General features: G+C 43.8%; 1 protein-coding gene across 1 annotated transcript in view; it reads right to left on the bottom strand.

The window, feature by feature from the left end:
• Positions 1 to 15300, bottom strand: part of LOC112070757 (dymeclin) — a 101433-nt gene extending 86133 nt beyond the window's left edge. Inside the window, exons 1-4 of the mRNA XM_024138206.2 lie at positions 15105 to 15300; positions 13361 to 13574; positions 7404 to 7456; positions 6949 to 7042 (exon numbers count right to left, since the gene is read on the bottom strand). Of these exons, the coding sequence (XP_023993974.2) occupies positions 6949 to 7042; positions 7404 to 7456; positions 13361 to 13500 (287 nt within the window). The 5' untranslated portion in view covers positions 13501 to 13574; positions 15105 to 15300. The remainder of the gene's footprint in view (positions 1 to 6948; positions 7043 to 7403; positions 7457 to 13360; positions 13575 to 15104) is intronic.
• Positions 15301 to 19952: the final 4652 nt, after the last annotated feature.

Raw genomic sequence — 19952 nt, 5'->3', positions numbered from 1 at the left:
GATGGCAGCTAGGGACGGGGGATACGGTCTGGCAAGCTAGGGACGGAGGGTATACAGGTTCTGGAGCTACGGGACGGAGGGATAGCAGGTCTGGAGCTAGGGACGGAGGGATAAAGCAGGTTGGAGCTAGGGACGGAGGGATACAAGGTCTGGAGCTAGGGACGGAGGGATAGCAGGTCTGGAGCTAGGGAACGGAGGGATAGCAGTCTGGGCTAGGGACGGAGGGGATAAAGGTCTGGAGCTGGGACGGAGGGAGTACAGGTCTGGAGCTAGGGACGGAGGGATACAGGTCTGGACCGTGGATCGGGAGCGGGGGGGATACAGGTCGGCGCTGGAACTGGAGGGATAAAGTCGAAATGTAGGGACGGAGGGATACAGGTCTGGAGCTTAGGACGGAGGGATACAGGTCTGGAGCTAGGGACGGTGGGATACAGGTCTGGGCTAGGGACGAGGAACAGGTCTGGAGCTAGGGACGGAGGGATACAGGTTGGAGCTAGGAGCGGAGGATACAGGTCTGAGCTGGGGACGGAGGGATACAGGTCTGGAGCTAGGGACGGAGGGATACAGGTCTGGAGCTAGGGACGGAGGATACAGGTCTGGAGCTCAGGGACGGAGGGATACAGGTCTGGAGCTAGGACGGAGGGATACAGGTCTGGAGCTAGGGACGGAGGGCGATACAGGTCTGGAGCTAGGGAGGAGGGATACAGGTCTGGAGCTAGGGACGGAGGGATACAGGTTGGAGCTAGGGACGGAGGGATACAGGTCTGGAGGCTAGAGGAGCGGAGGGATACAGGTCTGGAGCTAGGGACGGAGGGATACAGGTCTGGAGCTAGGGACGGAGGGATACAGGTCTTGGAGCTAGGGACGGAGGGATACAGTCTGGAGGCTAGGGAACGGAGGGATACAGGTCTGGAGCTAGGGACGGAGGGATAACGGTCTGGAGCTAGGGACGGAGGGATACAGGTCTGGAGCTAGGGACGGAGGGATACAGGTCTGGAGCTAGGGACGGAGGGATACAGGTCTGGAGCTAGGGACGGAGGGATACAGGCTGGAGCTAGGACGGGGATACAGGTCGTGGGCTAGGACGGAGGGATCGGTCTGGAGCTAGGGACGGAGGGATACAGGTCTTGGAGCTAGGGACGGAGGGATACAGGTCTGGAGCTAGGGACGGAGGGATACAGGTCTTGGAGCTAGGGACCGGAGGGATCAGGTCTGGAACTAGAGGACGGAGGGATACAGGTCTTGGAACTAGGGACGGAGGGATACAGGTCTGGAACTAGGGACGGAGGGTACGGTCTGGAGCTAAGGGACGGAAGGGATACAGGTCTGGAAACTAGGGACGGAGGGATAACGGTCTGGAACTAGGGAAGCGGAGGGATACAGGTCTGGAACTAGGGAGGGAGGGATACAGGTCTGGAACTAGGGACGGAGGGATACAGGTCTGGAGCTAGGGAGGAGGGGACTATAAGGTTGGAGCTAGGGACGAGGGATACAGGTGCTGGAGTAGGGAGGCAGGGGGATACAGGTCTGGAGCTAGGGACGGAGGGATACAGGTCTGGAGCTAGGGACGGAGGGATACAGGTCTGGAGCGTAGGACGGAGGGATACAGGTCTGGAGCTAGGGACGGAGGGATACAGGTCTGGAGCTAGGGACGGAGGGACAGGTCTGGAGCTAGGGGACGGAGGGATACAGGTCTTGGAGCTAGGGTGGTGGGATACAGGTCTGGAGCTAGGCCGGAGGGATACAGGGTCTGGAAGCTAGGGATGGAGGGATACAGGTCTGGAGCTAGGGATGGAGGGATACAGGTCTGGAGATAGGGATGGTGGTATACAGGTATGGAACCTTAGGGACGGAGGGATACAGGTCTGGAGCTAGGGACGGAGGGATACAGGTCTGGAGCTAAGGGACGGAGGGATACAGGTCTGGAGCTAGGACGGAGGGATACACGGTCTGGAGCTAGGGATGGAGGGATACAGGTCTGGAGCTAGGGATGGAGGGATACAGGTCTGGAGATAAGGGATGGTGGGTAAACTGAAGTCACTGAATGGGGTAGTAAACAACCATGTCATAATAACTGGTGGCTAAGAGATGTTGTCAGGGCAACAGCAGAGGGACCCTGTGGCAACGAGATACTTTCATCCTTATATCCTGTGACCCGTCCGCTTGTCCGAGACTGACTGGATCCTGCAGGTCTACAGCGGGTCCGGTGACAGCAGCAGTGTGTGTGTGTGTGTGTGTGTGTCTCAACCGCTCACTACAGAGACACGACACGCAGCAGCCTTGACTACCAGTCAAGAGCAGTCTCTCTCACAACCACAGACACTGGGTCCTGCAGGGTAACAACGGTTGTTGTGACTCGTGACACATCCGCTATAGAGACGTGCAGTAGCCTGGACTACGCTCACAGTCACAGACAGGAAGGATGAACCTCTGACCTCTGGTCTGGTCATACATACGGACCACCAGTTCATGAACGCACACCATTCAACACTAACATAAACACACACACCAATCGACACACACACACCAATCGACACACACACACCAATCGACACATTCAGACCAATCAACACTAACATAAACACACACTCAAACAACACTCACATTAAAGCCAAAACATGAATAAAGTAATAGCATTGCTTGTAACTATGATATATGATGAGTTCATAAACACACACCAACACACACATTCAACCAATGTAGCTCTATTACTTTCAACCATGCACACCAACACTCCTATTAACACACATTCAAGCCCATAGTATGCCCATCATAATGGCTTCCCTTGTAACTGTGGTGAGCTTCTATGTGAACGTAAACCTCGGTGTTTGATGGGAAGCAGGGTAGGTTCACAGACACCTTTCCACCGCACACATMATCTTTGTCAGATCTAGCTGGCAAACTTTGAGCCGCCCTGACTCCACTAATTACTGAGAGGCTAAGCCTGGTGGCTCTCTTGCCTTGCTAGAGGCTGGTCTGCCTTGGGAAATAGTTTTTTTTTTATAGTACCAGTGAAAAGTTGACACACCTACTCATTCAAGGGTTTTACTTTATTTTTACTATTTTCTACATTGTAGAATAATAGTGAAGACATCAAAACTATTAAATAACACATTCACACATCAAAAACACCCTCCAGGAGGTAGGCGTATCATGTAGTAACCAAAAAAAGTGTTAAATCAAAATATATATTTTAGATTCTTCAAAGTAGCCACCCTTTGCCTTGATGACAGCTTTGCACACTCTTGGCATTCTCTCAACCAGCTTCACGGGAATGTTTCCAACAGTCTTGAAGGAGTTCCCACATACAATCAGGTCCATAAATATTTGGATATTGACCAAATTATTACTATTTTAGCTGTCTACACAGCATAATTAGATTGAAAGATAATATGAATATGAGCTGAAAGTGCAGACTTTCAGCTTTAATTTGAGGGCATTTACATCCAAATCGGGTAAACAGTGTAGAAATTATAGCACTTTTTATATGTGGTCCCCCCTTTTTAAGGGACCAAAAGTAATTGGACCACTGGCTGCTCAGCTGTTCATTGGCCAGGTGTGTGTTATTCCCTCATTAGTTCATTTACAAGTAAGCAGATAAAAGTTTGAGTTGATTTCAAGTGTGGCATTTGAAAAGTGTTGCTGTTAACCCTCAATATGAACTCCAGAGAGCTGTCACTGCAGTGAAGCCATCATTAGGCTGAACAATCAAACAAAAACATTAGGTGTGGTCAATACAACTATTTGGTACATTATTAACAAGAAAGAAGCACTGGTGAGCTCAGGAATACCTAAAGGCCCGGAAGACCACAGAAAACAACTGTGGTGGATGACAGAAGAATTCTTTCCCTGGTGAAAAAGCCCCACTTCAACACAGTTGGCCAGATCAAAAACACCCTCCAGGAGGTAGGCATATCTGTGTCAAAGTCAACAATCAAGAGAAGACTTCACCAGAGTAAATACAGAGGGTTACCACAAGTTGTAAACCATTGGTAAGCCTCAAAAACAGGAACACCACTTTAGAGTTAGAAAAAACATCTAAAACAAAAGCCTGTACTGTTCTGGAACAACATCCTATGGACAGATGAGATGAAGATCAACTTGTACCAGAATGATGAGAAGAGTATGAAGAAGGGAAGGTACTGCTCATGATCTGAGCATACAAACCTCATCTGTGAAGCATGGTGGAGGTAGTGTTACGGCGTGGGCATGTATGGCTGCCAATTGAACTGGTCCCTTGTATTTATTGATGTTGTGACTGCTGACAAAAGCAGCAGGATGAATTCTGAAGTGTTCAGGCTATATTATCTGCTCAGATTCAGCCAAATGCTTCAAAACTCATTGGACGGCGCTTCACAGTGCAGATGGAATGTTCTGCAATGGCCAAGTTAATCACCTGACCTGAGTCAAATTGAGCACGCATTTCACTTGCTAAAAGGCTAAACTTAAGGCAAAACACCCCAAGATCAAGCAGGACCTGAAGACAGCTGCAGTAAAGGCCTGGCAGAGCATCACCAGGGAAGAAACCCAGCATCTGGTGATGTCTATGGGTTCTAGACTTCAGGCAGTCATCGACTACAAAGGATTTGCAACCATGTATTAAAATTCACAATTCAATTTATGATTATGCTAGTTTATCCAATTACTTTTGACCCTAAAATTGGAGGCTACGTATAAAAATGGTTGTTTCCTTTCAAATCCATTGTGGTGGCGTACAGCGCCAAAATGATGCAAATTGTGTCACTGTCCAAATAGTTATGGACCTGACTGTATGCTGAGCACGTGTTGGATGTGTTTCCTTCACTCGGCGGTCCAACTCATCCCAAACCATCTGAATTGGGTTGAGATCGGGTGATGTGTGAGGCCAGGTCATCTGATGCAGCACTCCATCACTCCCCTTCTTAGTCAAATAGCCCTTACACAGCCTGGAGGTGTGCTGGGTCATTGTCCTGTTGAAAAACAAATTATAGTCCCACTAAGCGCAAACCAGATGGGATGGCGTATCGGTGCAGAATGCTGTGGTAGCCATGCTGGCTAAATGTGCCTTGAATTCTAAATAAATCACTGACAGTGTCAACAGCAAAGCCCCCCAGACAATCGCACCTCCTCCTCCATGTTTCATGGTGGGAACCACACATGCGGAGATCATCCATTCACCTACTCTGCATCTCACAAAGACACGGTTGGAACCAAAAATCTCAAATTTGACTCATCAGACCAAAGGACAGATTTCCACCGGTCTAATGTCCATTGCTTGTGTTTCTTGGCCCAAGCAAGTATTTTCTTCTTATTGGTGACCTTTAGCAGTGGTTTCTTTGCAGCAAATCGACCATGAAGGCCTGATTCACACAGTCTCAACTGAACAGTTGATATTGAGATGTGTCTGTTACTTGAACTCTGTGAAGAATTTATGTGGGCTGCAATTTCTGAGGCCGGTAACTTTAATGCACTTATCCTCTGCAGCAGAGGTAACTCTGAGTCTTCCATTCCTTGTCGGTCCTCATGAGACCCAGCTTCATCATAGCTCTTGATGGTTTTTGCGACTGCACTTGAAGAAACTTTCAAAGTTCTTGACATTTTTCGCATTGACTGACCTTCATGTCTTAAAGTAATGATGGACTGTCATTTCTCTATGCTTATTTGAGCTGTTCTTGCCATAATATGGACTTAGTCTTTTACCAAATAGGGGCTATCTTCTGTATACCACCCCTACCTTGTCACAACACAACTGATTGGCTCAAACGCATTAAGGAAAGAAATCCCACAAATTACTTTTAACAAGGCACACCTGTTAATTGAAATGCATTCTAAGTGACTACCTCATGAAGCTGGTTGAGAAAATGCCAAGTGTTGCAACGCTGTCATTTATTTATTTTTTTTATTTTTTTTAATTTTACCGTTTATTTTACCAGGTAAGTTGACTGGAGAACACGTTCTCATTTGCAGCAACGACCTGGGGAATAGTTACAGGGGAGAGGAGGGGGATGAAAGAGCCAATTATAAACTGGGGATTATTAGGTGACCATGATGGTTTGAGGGCCAGATTGGGAATTTAGCCAGGACACCGGGGTTAACACCCCTACTCTTACGATAAGTGCCATGGGATCTTTAATGACCTCAGAGAGTCAGGACACCCGTTTAACGTCCCATCCGAAAGACGGCACCCTACACAGGGCAGTGACTGCCCTGGGGCATTGGGATATTTTTCAGACCAGAGGAAAGAGTGCCTCCTACTGGCCCTCCAACACCACTTCCAGCAGCATCTGGTCTCCCATCCAGGGACTGACCAGGACCGACCCTGCTTAGCTTCAGAAGCAAGCCAACAGTGGTATGCAGGGTGGTATGCTGCTGGCTGGTATGCTGCTGCTGTCATCAAGGCAAAGGGTGGCTACTTTGAAGAATCTCAAATATAAAATATATTTTGATTTGTTGGACACTTTCTTTGGTTACTACTTGATTCCATGCGTGTCATTTCATAGTTTTGATGTCTTCATTATTATTCAAAATGTAAAAAATTGTAAAAAATAAAGAACAACCCTTGACTGAGTAGGTGTGTCCAAACTCTTGACTGGTACTATCTATCTATCTGACTCCTCTGCTAATACAGGGTTCCTCAAACTGGGGTTCTGCATCATCACTCCATGGTGTACAGCTCAGGACATATGTATTATTGAACTAACCATGTCACTGTCCCACAACTATAGGCCTACCTCTAGATTCCAATGAGAAATGTCAATGGTTGCAGAATCACCACTTCAACCCAGTCATTGACTTCAACATTGACAGTTTAACACAGGGCGTATTTATTACATTTACATTACATTTAAGTCATTTAGTAGACGCTCTTATCCAGAGCGACTTACAAATTGGGCTTAACTAACTTTATGACTTAACTATTCATTTTGATGATTCTGTCCCTTTTACAGTTCGGTTTCACATGATACTTACTCTTGGCATTCTGTGGATATTTTCAGCTCTTTGGTTCTTCCCAGGAATATTCTCACCAGGGCTCCAAAATTCCCTGTTCTGGGATTGTTCTCAACTGTAGAGAGAGACAGGAGAGAGGAAGTACATAGTACATAGTATTTAAAAAGACTGCWTGGTGATTCTGACACATAGTACATCAATAATCTATACCGTCTTGTTTATGAAACAAAGACAATATAATTACTGATGATAGCATGCTTTCTACATGTTTACTACAGGTAAATCTGTCAAATAAAAGTCTGTAAATATCGGAAGATTAAATGTAGCACTCAATGAAGTTTGTAGTTTGAAATTAGTAAATGTAAAAGCTTGTTTTGGTGTAAACGGTGGCCGCTGACCCAATCAACAAAGCCCAAATAAGTAGAAAAGGTTAACAGTCAGGACAGACAAGCTTAATACACAAACATGAGACCTACTCAGAATCTTGGCGAGGGGAATGACAGCCTCTTCCAACAGCTTGGAGTCCCCACTGTGGGGGGGAGAAAGAAGAGAGGAAAGACATGTATTTTATAAAAAACTCTTTTTACATCAGCAGATGTCACAAAGTGCCTATACAGAACCCAGCCTAAAACCCCAAAGAGTAAGCAATGCAGATGTAGAAGCAAGATCAACTCCATTACAGCAGCCACAGCAGCTCTGGATCTGATATTGGCAAGCACTGTATCTCAAGAGTTCACATAAGAGAGCCATGGCTGTGGTCCTTCCTTTACCAGGGACAATTCAACTGCARTCCTTCCACTTGTGAACTGACTAAATCAGTGTCAGCTAACAAACTCAAGTTCATCCATTTCACCATCATTGATAGRCTATTGTGCCCTCTACTGTCAAGCAGTGTGTATAGTCACAATACTCATTCATAGAAATATAATTAGAATATTACATACGTCTAATACAGATTTTTTTTTTTACCCGTAAGTGTGTACATTTACAGGCCTCCCGAGTGGCTCAGCGGTCTAAGGCAATGCATTGCAGTGCTTGAGGTGTCACTACAGACCCGAGTTCGATCCCAGGCGGTGTCACAGCCGCCGTGACCAGGAGACCCATGAGGCGGCACASAATTGGCCCAGCGTCGTACGGGTTAGGGGAGGGTTTGRCCGGCGGGGATTTCCTTGTCCYATCGCGCTCTAGCGATTCCTTGTGGCGGGCCGGGTGCCTGCAAGCTGACTTCGGTCACCAGCTAGACGGTGCTTCCTCCAACATTGGTGTTGGCTGACTTCCGGGTTAAGCGAGCAGTGTGTCAAGAAGCAGTGCGGATTGGCAGGGTCGTGTTTTAGGGAGACGCATGGCTTTCGACCTTCGCCTCTCCCGGGTCCATAGGGGAGTTGCAGCGATGGGACAAGACTGTAACTACCAATTAGATATCACGAAATAGCAGCGGTGTAAAGTACTTAAATAAAAAATACTTGAAAGTACTACTGAAGTAGTTTTTTGGGCTCTCTGTACTTACTATTTATATTTGACAACTTTTACTTCACTACATTCCTAAAGAATATGATGTTCTTTTTACTCCATACATTTTCCCTGACACCCAAAAGTACTCGTTACATTTTAAATGCTTAGCAGGACAGAAACACACACTTATCAAGAGAACACCCCTGGTSATCCYTACTGCATCTGATCTGGCGGACTCGCTAAACACATGCTGCATTTGAAAATKATGTCTGAGTGTTGGAGCGTGCCCCTGGCWATCCGTAAATTTACAGCCACAAAAAAGAAAATGGTGCTGTCTGGTTTGCTTAATATAAGGAATTTAAAATKATTTATAGTTTTGCTTTTGATACTTAAGTATATTTCAGCAATTACATTTACTTTTGATACTTAAGTATATTTAAAACCAAATACTTAGACTTTCTTGGAGTTGGTTTCTACCGGGTTACTTTCACCTTTGCTTGAGTCATTTTCTAAGGTATTAAGGTATCTTTACTTTTACTCAAGTATGACAAATCGGGTACTTTTTCCACCACTGCGAAATTGGGGTGAAAAAAACTGTAAAAGTACAACAACAAAAAGTGTGTACATTACTGTATTTATACATGGGATATTGTTTTTCAACAGGAAAAGTTCTAAAATATCTGGGTTACGTCTTTAAGGTCAACTATACTACCTGTCACACCAGATCATAAAGTCAGTTAGATCATTACAGCAAGTCAGCTGAGGTCTGCAAATAGTAACATAAAAGCTGTTTGACTTGGAAGAAGTTAACTAAGACCTACCCTCTGTTGCTGCACCTTAGGTAATGTTGACGGGCCAGGAATAACTTATCGTCAAGGTAACAGCCAGAAAAAATGTGTTCGAACCGGAGTTCAAAAGCACAGTGTGTATGTGTGTGTTAGACAGTTAACAACGTAACTGGGAAAGAGGTTAGGGTGCAGTGAAGCCATGGTAAACATTACAAACCTTTTGTTTGATCTACTAAAACGGGTCCTGTTTTAGGAGAAACGTGTAATTCTGTGTGACAACACAACCTGTATTTCAACAACAATTCCCTTTCAATGTGATTAAACAAATAGGTTTAAGAGAATACATCATCTAACCTGGCCTATTTGATTAGCCTKGTCCCAGATCTGTTTGTGTCGTCTTGCCAACTCCCATGGTCATTGCTGCAAGGAGTTGGCTATARAGCAAACAGATCTGGGACTGGGCTACTAAAGTAACCTAGTACTAGTCGCATGGATTCCTTTAGCCTATTTGTTTTAACCAATTGAATTATAATTGTTGTGGTTGTCTAGACTGGTTCTGTTTGTGTCATTGTTTCATTGAGTGATAAGGAGTTGGCATTATAGCACTCCTGCGTTGTCTTGGCTGTGTGCTTAGGGTCGTTGTTCTGTTGGAAGGTGAACCTTCACCCCAGTCTGAGGTCCTGAGCGCTCTGGAGCAGGTTTTCATCAAGGATCACTCTGTACTTTGCGCYGTTCCATCTTTCCTTCGACCCTGACTAGTCTCCCAGTCCCTGCCGTTGAAAAACATCCCACCACCATGCTTCACCGTATGGATGGTATTGGCCTGGGTGATGAGCGGTGCCTGGTTTCCTCCAGACGTGACTCTTTGCATTCAGGCCAAAGAGTTCAATCTTGGTTTCACCAGAGAATCTGGTGTGGTTTCCGAGTGGATTCCGTCTAGCCACTCTACCATAAAACTCTACCTGATTGGTAGAGTGCTCCAGAGATGGTTGTCCTTCTGGAAGGTTCTCCCATCTCCACAGAGGAACTCTGGAGCTCTGTCAGAGTGACGATTGGGTTCTTGCTTACCTCCCTGACCAAGGTTCTTCTCCTACGATTGCTCAGCTATAGGAAGAATCTTGGTAGTTCTAAACTTGTTCCATTTAAGAATGATGGAGGCCACTGTGTTTTSGGGACCTTCAATGCTGCAGAAATGTGTGCCTTGACACAATCCTGTCTCTGAGCTCTACGGACAAGTCCTTATATAGACAGGTGAGTGCCTTTCCAAATCATGTACAATCAATTGAATAGTGGATTCACAGGTGGACAGGTGGATTCCAATCAAGTTGCAGAAACATCAAGGATAATAAATGGAAACAGGATACACCTGAGCTCAATTTCAAGTCTCATAGCAAAGTGTGTGAATACTTATATAAATAAGGTATTTCTGTTTTAGCTTTGTCATTATGGGGTATTGTGTGGAGATCGATGAGGAAACATTTGTGTCCTCATAAATGTAATCCATTTTAGAATAAGGCTGTAACCTAACAAAATGTGGAAAAAGTGAAGAGGTCTGAATACTCTGAAAATGTGTCAGAAAACCAGTGAGTATCTGGTGTGACCACCATTTGCCTCATACTGCACAATACATCTCCTTCCCATAGAGTTAATCAGGCTGTTGTTTGTGGCCTGTGGAAYGTTGTCCCACTCCTCTTCAATGGCTGTGCGAAGTTGCTCGATATTTGGGGAAACTGGAACACACTGTCGTACTCGTCAATCCAGAGCATCCCAAACATGGTCAAAAGGGTGACATGTCTGGTGAGTATGCAGGCCATGGAAGAACAGGGATATTTTCAGCTTCCAGGAATTGTGTCCAGATCCTTGCAACATGGGGAYGTGCTTTATCATGCTGAAACATGAGGTGATGGTGGTGGATGAATGGCCATACCATAACCAYWCCATGGGGCACTCTGTTCACAAACGTTRRMATCAGCAAATCGCTCGCCCACACGATGCCATACACGTGGTCTGCGGTTGTGAGGCCGGTTGGACGTACTGCTAAATTCTCTAAAACAACGTTGGAGGTGGCTTATGGTAGAGAAATTAATATTAAATTCTCTGGCAACAGCTCTGGTGGACATTCCTACAGTCAGCATGCCAATTGCATTGTCCCCAGCACAAGGTGCACCTGTGTAATGACCATGCTGCTTATATGCCACACCTGTTAGGTGGATAGATGATATTTTGCAAAGGAGAAACKTTCACTAACAGGGATGTAAACAAAATTTGTTCACAAAATTTGAGAGAAATAAGCTTATTGAGCATACGGAAYATTTCTGGGATCTTTTATTTCAGCTCATGAAACATGGGACCAACACTTAGTGTGTTAATATTTTTGGGTTCAGTGTACATGTTGAAAGTGATATGACAAATCTTTACTAGACCATATGGTCATATGAAATTATTAGGAGYTCTATATGGAATTCTATGATTATATCTAGGCTATGAAAAAAATATGCGCGTCCTTGGGTGTCGTGTACTGGTAMTAAATCAAATCTACTTTCACCCCTGAGCACAACCAACTAGTTGTCTGCTGCTTTAACATGTTCTTCCCTGATAGCGGGGATGAACAGGGCAGTCGATGGCATATCAATGACCATAGGAGTTGGTTGTACAACACAAACTAATCTGGGACCATGTTAAACTCAGCAAAAAAATAAACATCCCATTTTCAGAACTCTGTCTTTCAAAGATAATTCGTAAAAATCCAAATAACTTCACAGATCTTCATTGTAAAGGGTTTAAACACTGTTTCCCATGCTTGTTCAATGAACCGTAAACAATTAATGAACATGCAACTGTGGAACGGTCGTTAAGACACTAACAGCTTACAGACGGTAGGCAATTAASGTCACAGTTATGAAMACTTAGGACACTAAAGAGGCMTTTCTACTGACTCTGAAAAACACMAAAAGAAAGATTCCTAGGGTCCCTGCTCATCTGCGTGAACRTGCCTTAGGCATGCTGCAAGGAGGCATGAGGACTGCAGATGTGGTCAGGGCAATAAATTGCAATGTCCGTAATGTGAGACGCCTAAGACAGCGCTACAGGGAGACAGGACGGACAGCTGATCGTCCTCGCAGTGGCAGACCACGTGTAACAACACCTGCACAGGATCGGTACAGTCGAACATCACACCTGCGAGACAGGTACAAGATGGTAACAACTGCCCAACAACAATCCCTCCATCAGTACTCAGACTGTCCGCAATAGGCTGAGAGAGGCTGGACTGTGGGCTTGTAGGCCTATTGTAAGGCAGGTCCTCACCAGACATCACCAGAAACAACTTCGCCTATGGGCACAAACCCACCGTCTCTGGACCAGACAGGACTGGAAAAAAGTGCTCTTCACTGACGAGTAGTGGTTTTGTCTCACCAGGGGTGATGGTCGGATTCGCGTTTATCGTCAAAGGAATGAGCGTTACACCGAGGCCTGTACTCTGGAGCAGGATCGATTTGGAGGTGGAGGGTCCGTCATGGTCTGGGGCGGTGTGTCACAGCATCATCGGACTGAGCTTGTTGTTATTGCAGGAAATCTCAACGCTATACGTTACAGGGAAGACATCCTCCTCCCTCATGTGGTAACCTTCCTGCAGGCTCATCCTGACATGACCCTCCAGCATGACAATGCCACCAGCCATACTGCTCGTTCTGTGCATGATTTCCTGCAAGACAGGAATGTCAGTGTTCTGCCATGGCCAGCGAAGAGCCCGCATCTCAATCCCATTGAGCACGTCTGGGATCTGTTGCATCGGAGGGTGAGGGCTAGGGCCATTCCCCGCCCAATGTCCGGGAACTTGCAGGTGCCTTGGTGGAAGAGTGGGGTAACATCTCACAGCAAGAACTGGCAAATCTGGTGCAGTCCATGAGGAGATGCACTGCAGTACTTAATGCAGCTSGTGRMCACACCAGATACTGACTGTTACTTTTGATTTTGACCCCACCTTTGTTTAGGGACACATTATTCCATTTATGTTAGTCACATGTCTGTGGAACTTGTTCAGTTTATGTCTCAGTTGTTGAATCTTATGTTCATACATATATTTACACATGTTAAGTTTGCTGAAAAYAAACACAGTTGACAGTGAGARGACGTATATGTTTTGGCTGAGTTTAGTACTGCTACTTTAATCATTCAGATGATCATGTTATTACCTGCTAGTGGGACTGATGAAGGTGAAAGAGATGAGCTGGTTCCAGAAGGGATCATTCTCTGAGATGGACTCTGTTCCGATCAGGGTCCTGAGGCTCTGGTTCTCACACAGGTCACTGACCTGGCTGGTGTTGGCTCCCATCTCCTGAGTACACGGGGTCTGAGGAGAGGCTCTTTCTCACTGCCTCATCTCCCACTACCACACTGGGCACTGKACTGGGGAACAGAACCAAGAAGAGATTAGGCTACTCGCTCATCCGCTACTCACGTTAGGTCTACTTATCTGAATCTRATAGAATAAAATAGGTTTGGTTCATGAAACAGGAAATATGACAAAATCCTGACTTCTAATTCTAAATGAATAGGTACCTATGACATTTAGCAATCCTCCCCTCTACCAAAGACTTAGGCCTACTTCTGATCTAGAAGAATCTCTCTGTTCCCTGGTGAGAGCTGTTTACATTTGACATTGGCTGTGGAGTCAGCAATGATCCACTTGCTGCATTAAATKATGTATTGCAAAGCTATGAAGCTTAGCCAACTCTACTCACACCACCAGYAGTCAGCAACATGCATGGCATCTGAGAAATGTTATTTTTTCTTATTTAACTGACTAATGACCTAATTACATTTGGGCCCAAATCTGGCTCATGACGCACATCTATGTCTGGTTGCATCCTTATATCCTTCACATAATATGCCTTGAGGATTTCAGCCCTGTTTGGAAGCTTTATGTGAACTTGTCTTGATTTTGGAGATATGACCCATTTGGCAGAATGTGAACATACTGACTCGGCTGTCGCCTGCTGTTGATGAATACGCTCTTGTCMCAAACAAGGACAAGAGCGGGATCTGTTTAGGGATCTGTTTAGACTGAACCACTGTGAGCAAGGTGTCATGACATCAGGCTTCCTTCCAAACGTGACAGGCTGAATTAATTTAAGTGTAAGCGCTGACTTTGTAAAGGTAACAAACATTGACTGCCTGGTGCATAGTGATGCATTACGTGGCATGTTCATTGTTCAACATACCTGGTGCAATACAGGATGAGTTTGCCCCATCGACTTATGGTTTGCTTACACACCTTTAGTACACACATTCATTTGATCACACCCATGTCATGGCCTTGAGCTATAGTGCCACATCTGTGACTGAGAGTTATCTATACATTTTCAGTTTAAAAAAAAGCCATAAATATCGACCAGACATTAAAGTATTAGCTAGTTAATACAGAAAGGTGTCCATGGACTTGCTAGCTAGTCTATAGCAATTTAACTAGCTAGCCAGCCAGCTAGCTAGCTAACTACAAGTAGCAGCCGCAAAACTGCGTTTCACTCTCCTTGCACATCGGTGTCTGACAGTTACAGTAGTGATACATTTTCAGTAAAAAATAACAAATATTGACCAGACAAGTAACGTCATTGGTTAATACATTAAGGTGTTATTAGACTTGTTTGCTAGCTAACTAACGCTACTGTTAGTTAGTAACGTTACACACCCCCTAGTTGCAGCTAGCTAACGTTAGCTCATCAAACGCTCTAAATGCAGCGGTTAKAGACACGCTTCCTTCAAGGTGGTGAAACTGGATGTGTAACTGACATRAGATTACAATAACACGCTAGCTAACTCAAAGATTAACTAGTTAGCTATGTCTGAGTTGTGAGCTAACAACTAAGTTATGCTAGCTATCTAGCCACATAGCATCAGCTGACAGCTCATCTGTCAAATTCACAGCTCTCGTGGCACCTATCTCGCGTTCTTCTCCCAGGTTCTTGACAGTCTTCTGCTTAGGTTGAACAGTTGCTATAGCTGTAAAGGTCAATGATAAACACACGTTTACTAAATAAAGAATTTGAGAAAGCTCCGATTTTACTCTAGTCCTCTTCCACCATATTTCCACGTCGCCACAGACTTGCCGTGAACGTCACTCTGACAGTTGAGCGGAAGAAGAACGTCCTTACGTTGAAGATAGAAACGTGTAGAACGGACCCAACACTGTAAACTGTCAAAGCCGAGACGATTCTAGACATTATTTTTCTATCTGAAACGTTCACTCTGGAATGTTCCGCCCTAAACTATGATGGGGGACGTTTCTTAGCAAGGCATGAATCTTCTTCAAACCATTTTTTTTTTTACATTTTAAAATTGCAGTGGCTAAGGAATATAACCTTAGTTACTGTAACTAGCGTAGCGGTCACAGATATTTCTCACTCGCTGGCCCTAGTAGCTAGAGGTCAAGCGACTCAATTGATGCAGCAAAAACTCTGTGGGAGAGTTTCCGGACACAGATTAAGTGCTGGACAAAAAAACTATTTAAATGGGGATTCTTCACTGAGCGTGCTTTTTACTCCAAGCCTAGAGTGTCTGTGAAGGACTTGATATTTTATCCTATTATGGTTATGATAGTGTTGTCTGATGGGCTTACTTTATCCCCATCATATATGASAAATAACAGATGAGCAAATTATTCTATGCTGCAATGTGATCTAGCCTGGKTGCCGGTCTGTTTCTGCTCTCTTGGCAACTCATTATGGAATTGTCGTGACATGTTTGGCTTGATAATGACAGCAATGGAGCTGGTTAGAGTTAACAATGTAACACAGTTCAATGCAAAGTGTCCTCTAAAATTGTTTACTCCATCCACATTGTTTTAATTCTTCTGGTGTTTTTTTGCTAATAAAACAGTATAAGTCACCACTGYGCTGCTGCCTGTGTGAGGGATGGTAAAATTCCTAAACTACCTCCACATATCATCATGAAAAGAAACTGGAAGCAGTTTGATACTCAGGTTATTTGGAGGGATTATTGCCTGGAATACAGTTGAATTCGCCTTTTCTTACTTCCATAATGCATTTCATGATGTGTGCAACAAGCATGGCCCTTTCAAACAAGACAGAAGGGCAGAGACAACCCCTGGTTCTCAGATGAACTAACTGAACTCATATGGAAACAGAATGCTTTGTGCGCTAAAGTAAGGTCTGATTGAGCTGATGATTGGATGGCTTTTAAACACCTTCAGAATCAGGGTGTAGCTATGACCGGAAAGCTGAAAGCAGCTGATGATTGGATGGCTTTTAAACATAGACTGCAGGTTATTTGAATGCAAATCCGGAGTATTCCAAGAAGGAGGGTATATATTGTGATGCCAAGATCCTGAGGGTGGGCATTCGCTGGCCTAACACGATCGTGTCTTTACATGCGTCTAGTTTCGATGACGGCTATAACTACCGCCTATGCATTAAGGCTGTCCACACTATTCAGCATGATAATCGCCGGCCCCATGTTGCAAGGATCTGTACAGATTCTGGATGCTGAAATGTCCCAGTTTTTCCATGGCTTGCATAGTCACCAGACATGTCACCTATTGAGCATGTTTGGGTTGGTCTGGATCAACGTGTATAACCGCGTGTTCCAGTTCCCGCCAATATCCAGCAACTTCGAAGCCATTGAAGAGTAGTGGGACAACATTCCACAGCCATAAGAGAGTGGTACAATATCCACAGGCCATAATCACACTCTGATCAACAATGCGAAGGAGATATGTCGCGCTGCATGAGGCAAATGGTGTCACACCAGACCTGGTTTTCTGATCGCGCGCACCTTATAAAATAATATAATAATAATTAAGGTATCTGTGACCATAGATGCATATCTGTATTTTTTTAATATATTTTTTTATTTACCTTTTTAACCAGGTAGGCCAGTTGAGAACAAGTTCTATTACAACTGCGACCTGGCCAAGATAAAGCGAAACAGTGCGACAATCAAACAATCAAACAACACAGAGTTACACATAAACGTACAGTCAATAACACAATAGAAAAAAAGTATTCCCAGTTATGTGAAATCCATAGATTAGAGCCTAAATGAATTTATTTGAATAAACTATTTTCTGGCGGCAACGAAAACATCCTTTGCGCCTGTAATAAAACCCAATCAGCAGTTTGAGTTTCCTTGCAGTTCTTACTTGGATGGTGAAGCTTAACTTCTCATCCACCCAATCTCCCAGATATTTTCTTGCTCTATAGATTGTCCTTCCAAGCTTGTAATTACAAAATACCATGCATTTTGTGAATGAGTGCTCGGGAGTGTTAACTAATTTCACAGGGGCTCGTTTATCTTTTATTTATTTATATTTTTATCTTTATTTAACTAGGCAGTCAGTTAAGAACAATCTTATTTTCATGACGGCTAGGAACCCCTGCCTTGTTCGGGGTCAGAACGACAGATTTGTACTTGTCAGCTCGGGATTTGAACTTGCAACCACTAGGCTACCCCTAAAATTATCCACCTATCAAGAAATGTTAATTAAAGGAGTTTTCTTAGTTACCACCTGTGAATCAACCAGAACGGTTTAGGGAGCTGTGTTTTAAAGCTCATCCACATATCCAATGCTGCTTTAAGCTTCCGGTCATACGTACACACACCTGATTCTGAAGGTGTTTAAAAGCCATCCAATCATCAGCTGCTTTCAGCTTTCCGTGTTAGCTACACCCTGATCTGAAGGTGTTTAAAAGCCATCAATCATCAGTTCAATCAGAGCTTTTCTGCGCTCACGGATCCCTTTAGCGGGATCTTTTCTAAACAACCGCTGAATTGCAGGGCGCAAAATATTACAAAAAATATTTATAATCATGCAATCACAAGTGAAATTACCAAAACACAGCTTAGTTGTTGTTAATCCACCTATCGTGTCAGCTTTTGAAAATATGCTTTCAGGCAAAAGAAATCCAAGCTTTTTGTGAGTGTATCAATCAATGCTAGAACAGTTAGCCCCAAATTAGCATGGTCACGAAAGTCAGAAAAGCAATAAAATGAACTCCGCTTACCTTTGATAATCTTCGGTATGTTTGCACTCACGAGACTCCCAGTTACCACAATAAATGTTATTTTTGTTCGATAAATATTACTTTTATAAACAAAAAAACGCCATTGTGGTTGCACGTTATGTTCAGAAAACTACAGCTCGTTCCGGTCCTGAAAGGCAGAAGAAATTCCCAAACGTATCAGATTCAAAAATATTATTAAAAATATTTTATAATCATGCATCACAAGTGAAATATACCAAAACACAGCTTAGCTTGTTGTTAATCCACCTATCGTGTCAGATTTTGAAAATATGTTTGCAGCGAAAGCAATCCAAGCTTTTGTGAGTGTATCAATCAATGCTAGAACAGTTAGCCTTATATTAGCTTGGTTAGCTTGGTCACAAAAGTCAGAAAAGCAATAAAATTATCGCTTACCTTTGATAATGTTTGCACTTACGAGACTCCAGGTTACACACAATAAATGTTCTTTTGTTCGATAAATATTACTTTTATAAAAAAAAACGCCATTTGGGTTGCGCGTTATGTTCAGAAAACCAAGCCTCGTTCCGTTCGACGAAAATTCCAAAAAGTATCCGTATGTTCGTAGAAACATGTCAAATGTTTTTTATAATCAATCCTCAGGTTGTTTTTAACAAACATAATCAAATAATATTTCAACCGAGCCGTAACCTATATAATAAGGAGAAAAAGAAAATGGAGAGCTACCCCTCTCGCGCGCAGGACTAATCAAAGGAACCTGACTACTTTTGAAAAATCTCGCTCATTTTTCAAAATAATAAGCCTGGAACTATGTCTAAAGCCTGGTCACAGCCTGAGGAAAGCCATTGGAAAAGGATCTGGTTGATACCCCTTTAAATGGAAGAAAGACGGGCAAGGAACAAGATTAAAAAAAAGAAAATCACTTCCGGGTTAGATTTCCTCAGGTTTTCGCCTGCAGAATCAGTTTGTGTTATACTCACAGACAATATTTTGACAGTTTTGGAAACTTTGGAGTGTTTTCTATCCTAATGTATGTAATTATATGCATATTCTACGACCTGGACTTGAGAAATAGTCCGTTTACCTTGGAAGTTATTTAAAAAAAGAAGAATAATAATCTGACGCACCCCTAGCGTCAAGAGGTTTTAAGAACAAATTCAAATTTTTCTATGACGGCCTAGGAACCCTGCCGTGTTCAGGGCAACGAAGTTCTTGTACTTGTCAGCTCTGGATTATGAAACTTACAACCTTTCGTTACTAGTCACACGCTCTAACACACTAGGCTACCCTATTCAATTATCACCTATCAAGACATGTAATAATTAAAGGGTTTCTTCAGATTACCACACTGTGAATAAACCAGAAGCGGTTTAGGGGCTGTTCATCTTTCTTCTCCACCTTAAACAATTTCACTACTTGACAAATTTTTAGGATTATTCAGATGATCACCTGTAAGATTTGAAGTATGTCGATCATGCTTTCAGCTTTCCGGTCATATGTACACCTGATTCTGAAGGTGTTTAAAAGCTCTCAATCGACTGCTTTCAGCTTCTCGGTCATAGCTACACCCTGATTCTGAAGGTGTTAAAAGCCATCCAATCATCAGTGCTTTCAAGCTTTCCGTCATAGCTACACCTGATTCTGAAGGTGTTTAAAAGCCATCCAATCTCAGCTGCTTTCAGCTTTCCGGTCATAGCTACACCCTGATTCTGAAGGTGTTTAAAAGCCATCCAATCATCAGCTGCTTTCAGCTTTCCGGTCATAGCTACACCCTGATTCTGAAGGT

This window comes from Salvelinus sp. IW2-2015, unplaced genomic scaffold (genome assembly GCF_002910315.2).
Source record: "Salvelinus sp. IW2-2015 unplaced genomic scaffold, ASM291031v2 Un_scaffold1416, whole genome shotgun sequence".
In the NCBI taxonomy this organism is placed as follows: Eukaryota; Metazoa; Chordata; class Actinopteri; order Salmoniformes; family Salmonidae; genus Salvelinus; species Salvelinus sp. IW2-2015.
Note: the sequence above shows the minus strand (reverse complement) of the source record. Positions and strands in the feature narration are given on the sequence as shown.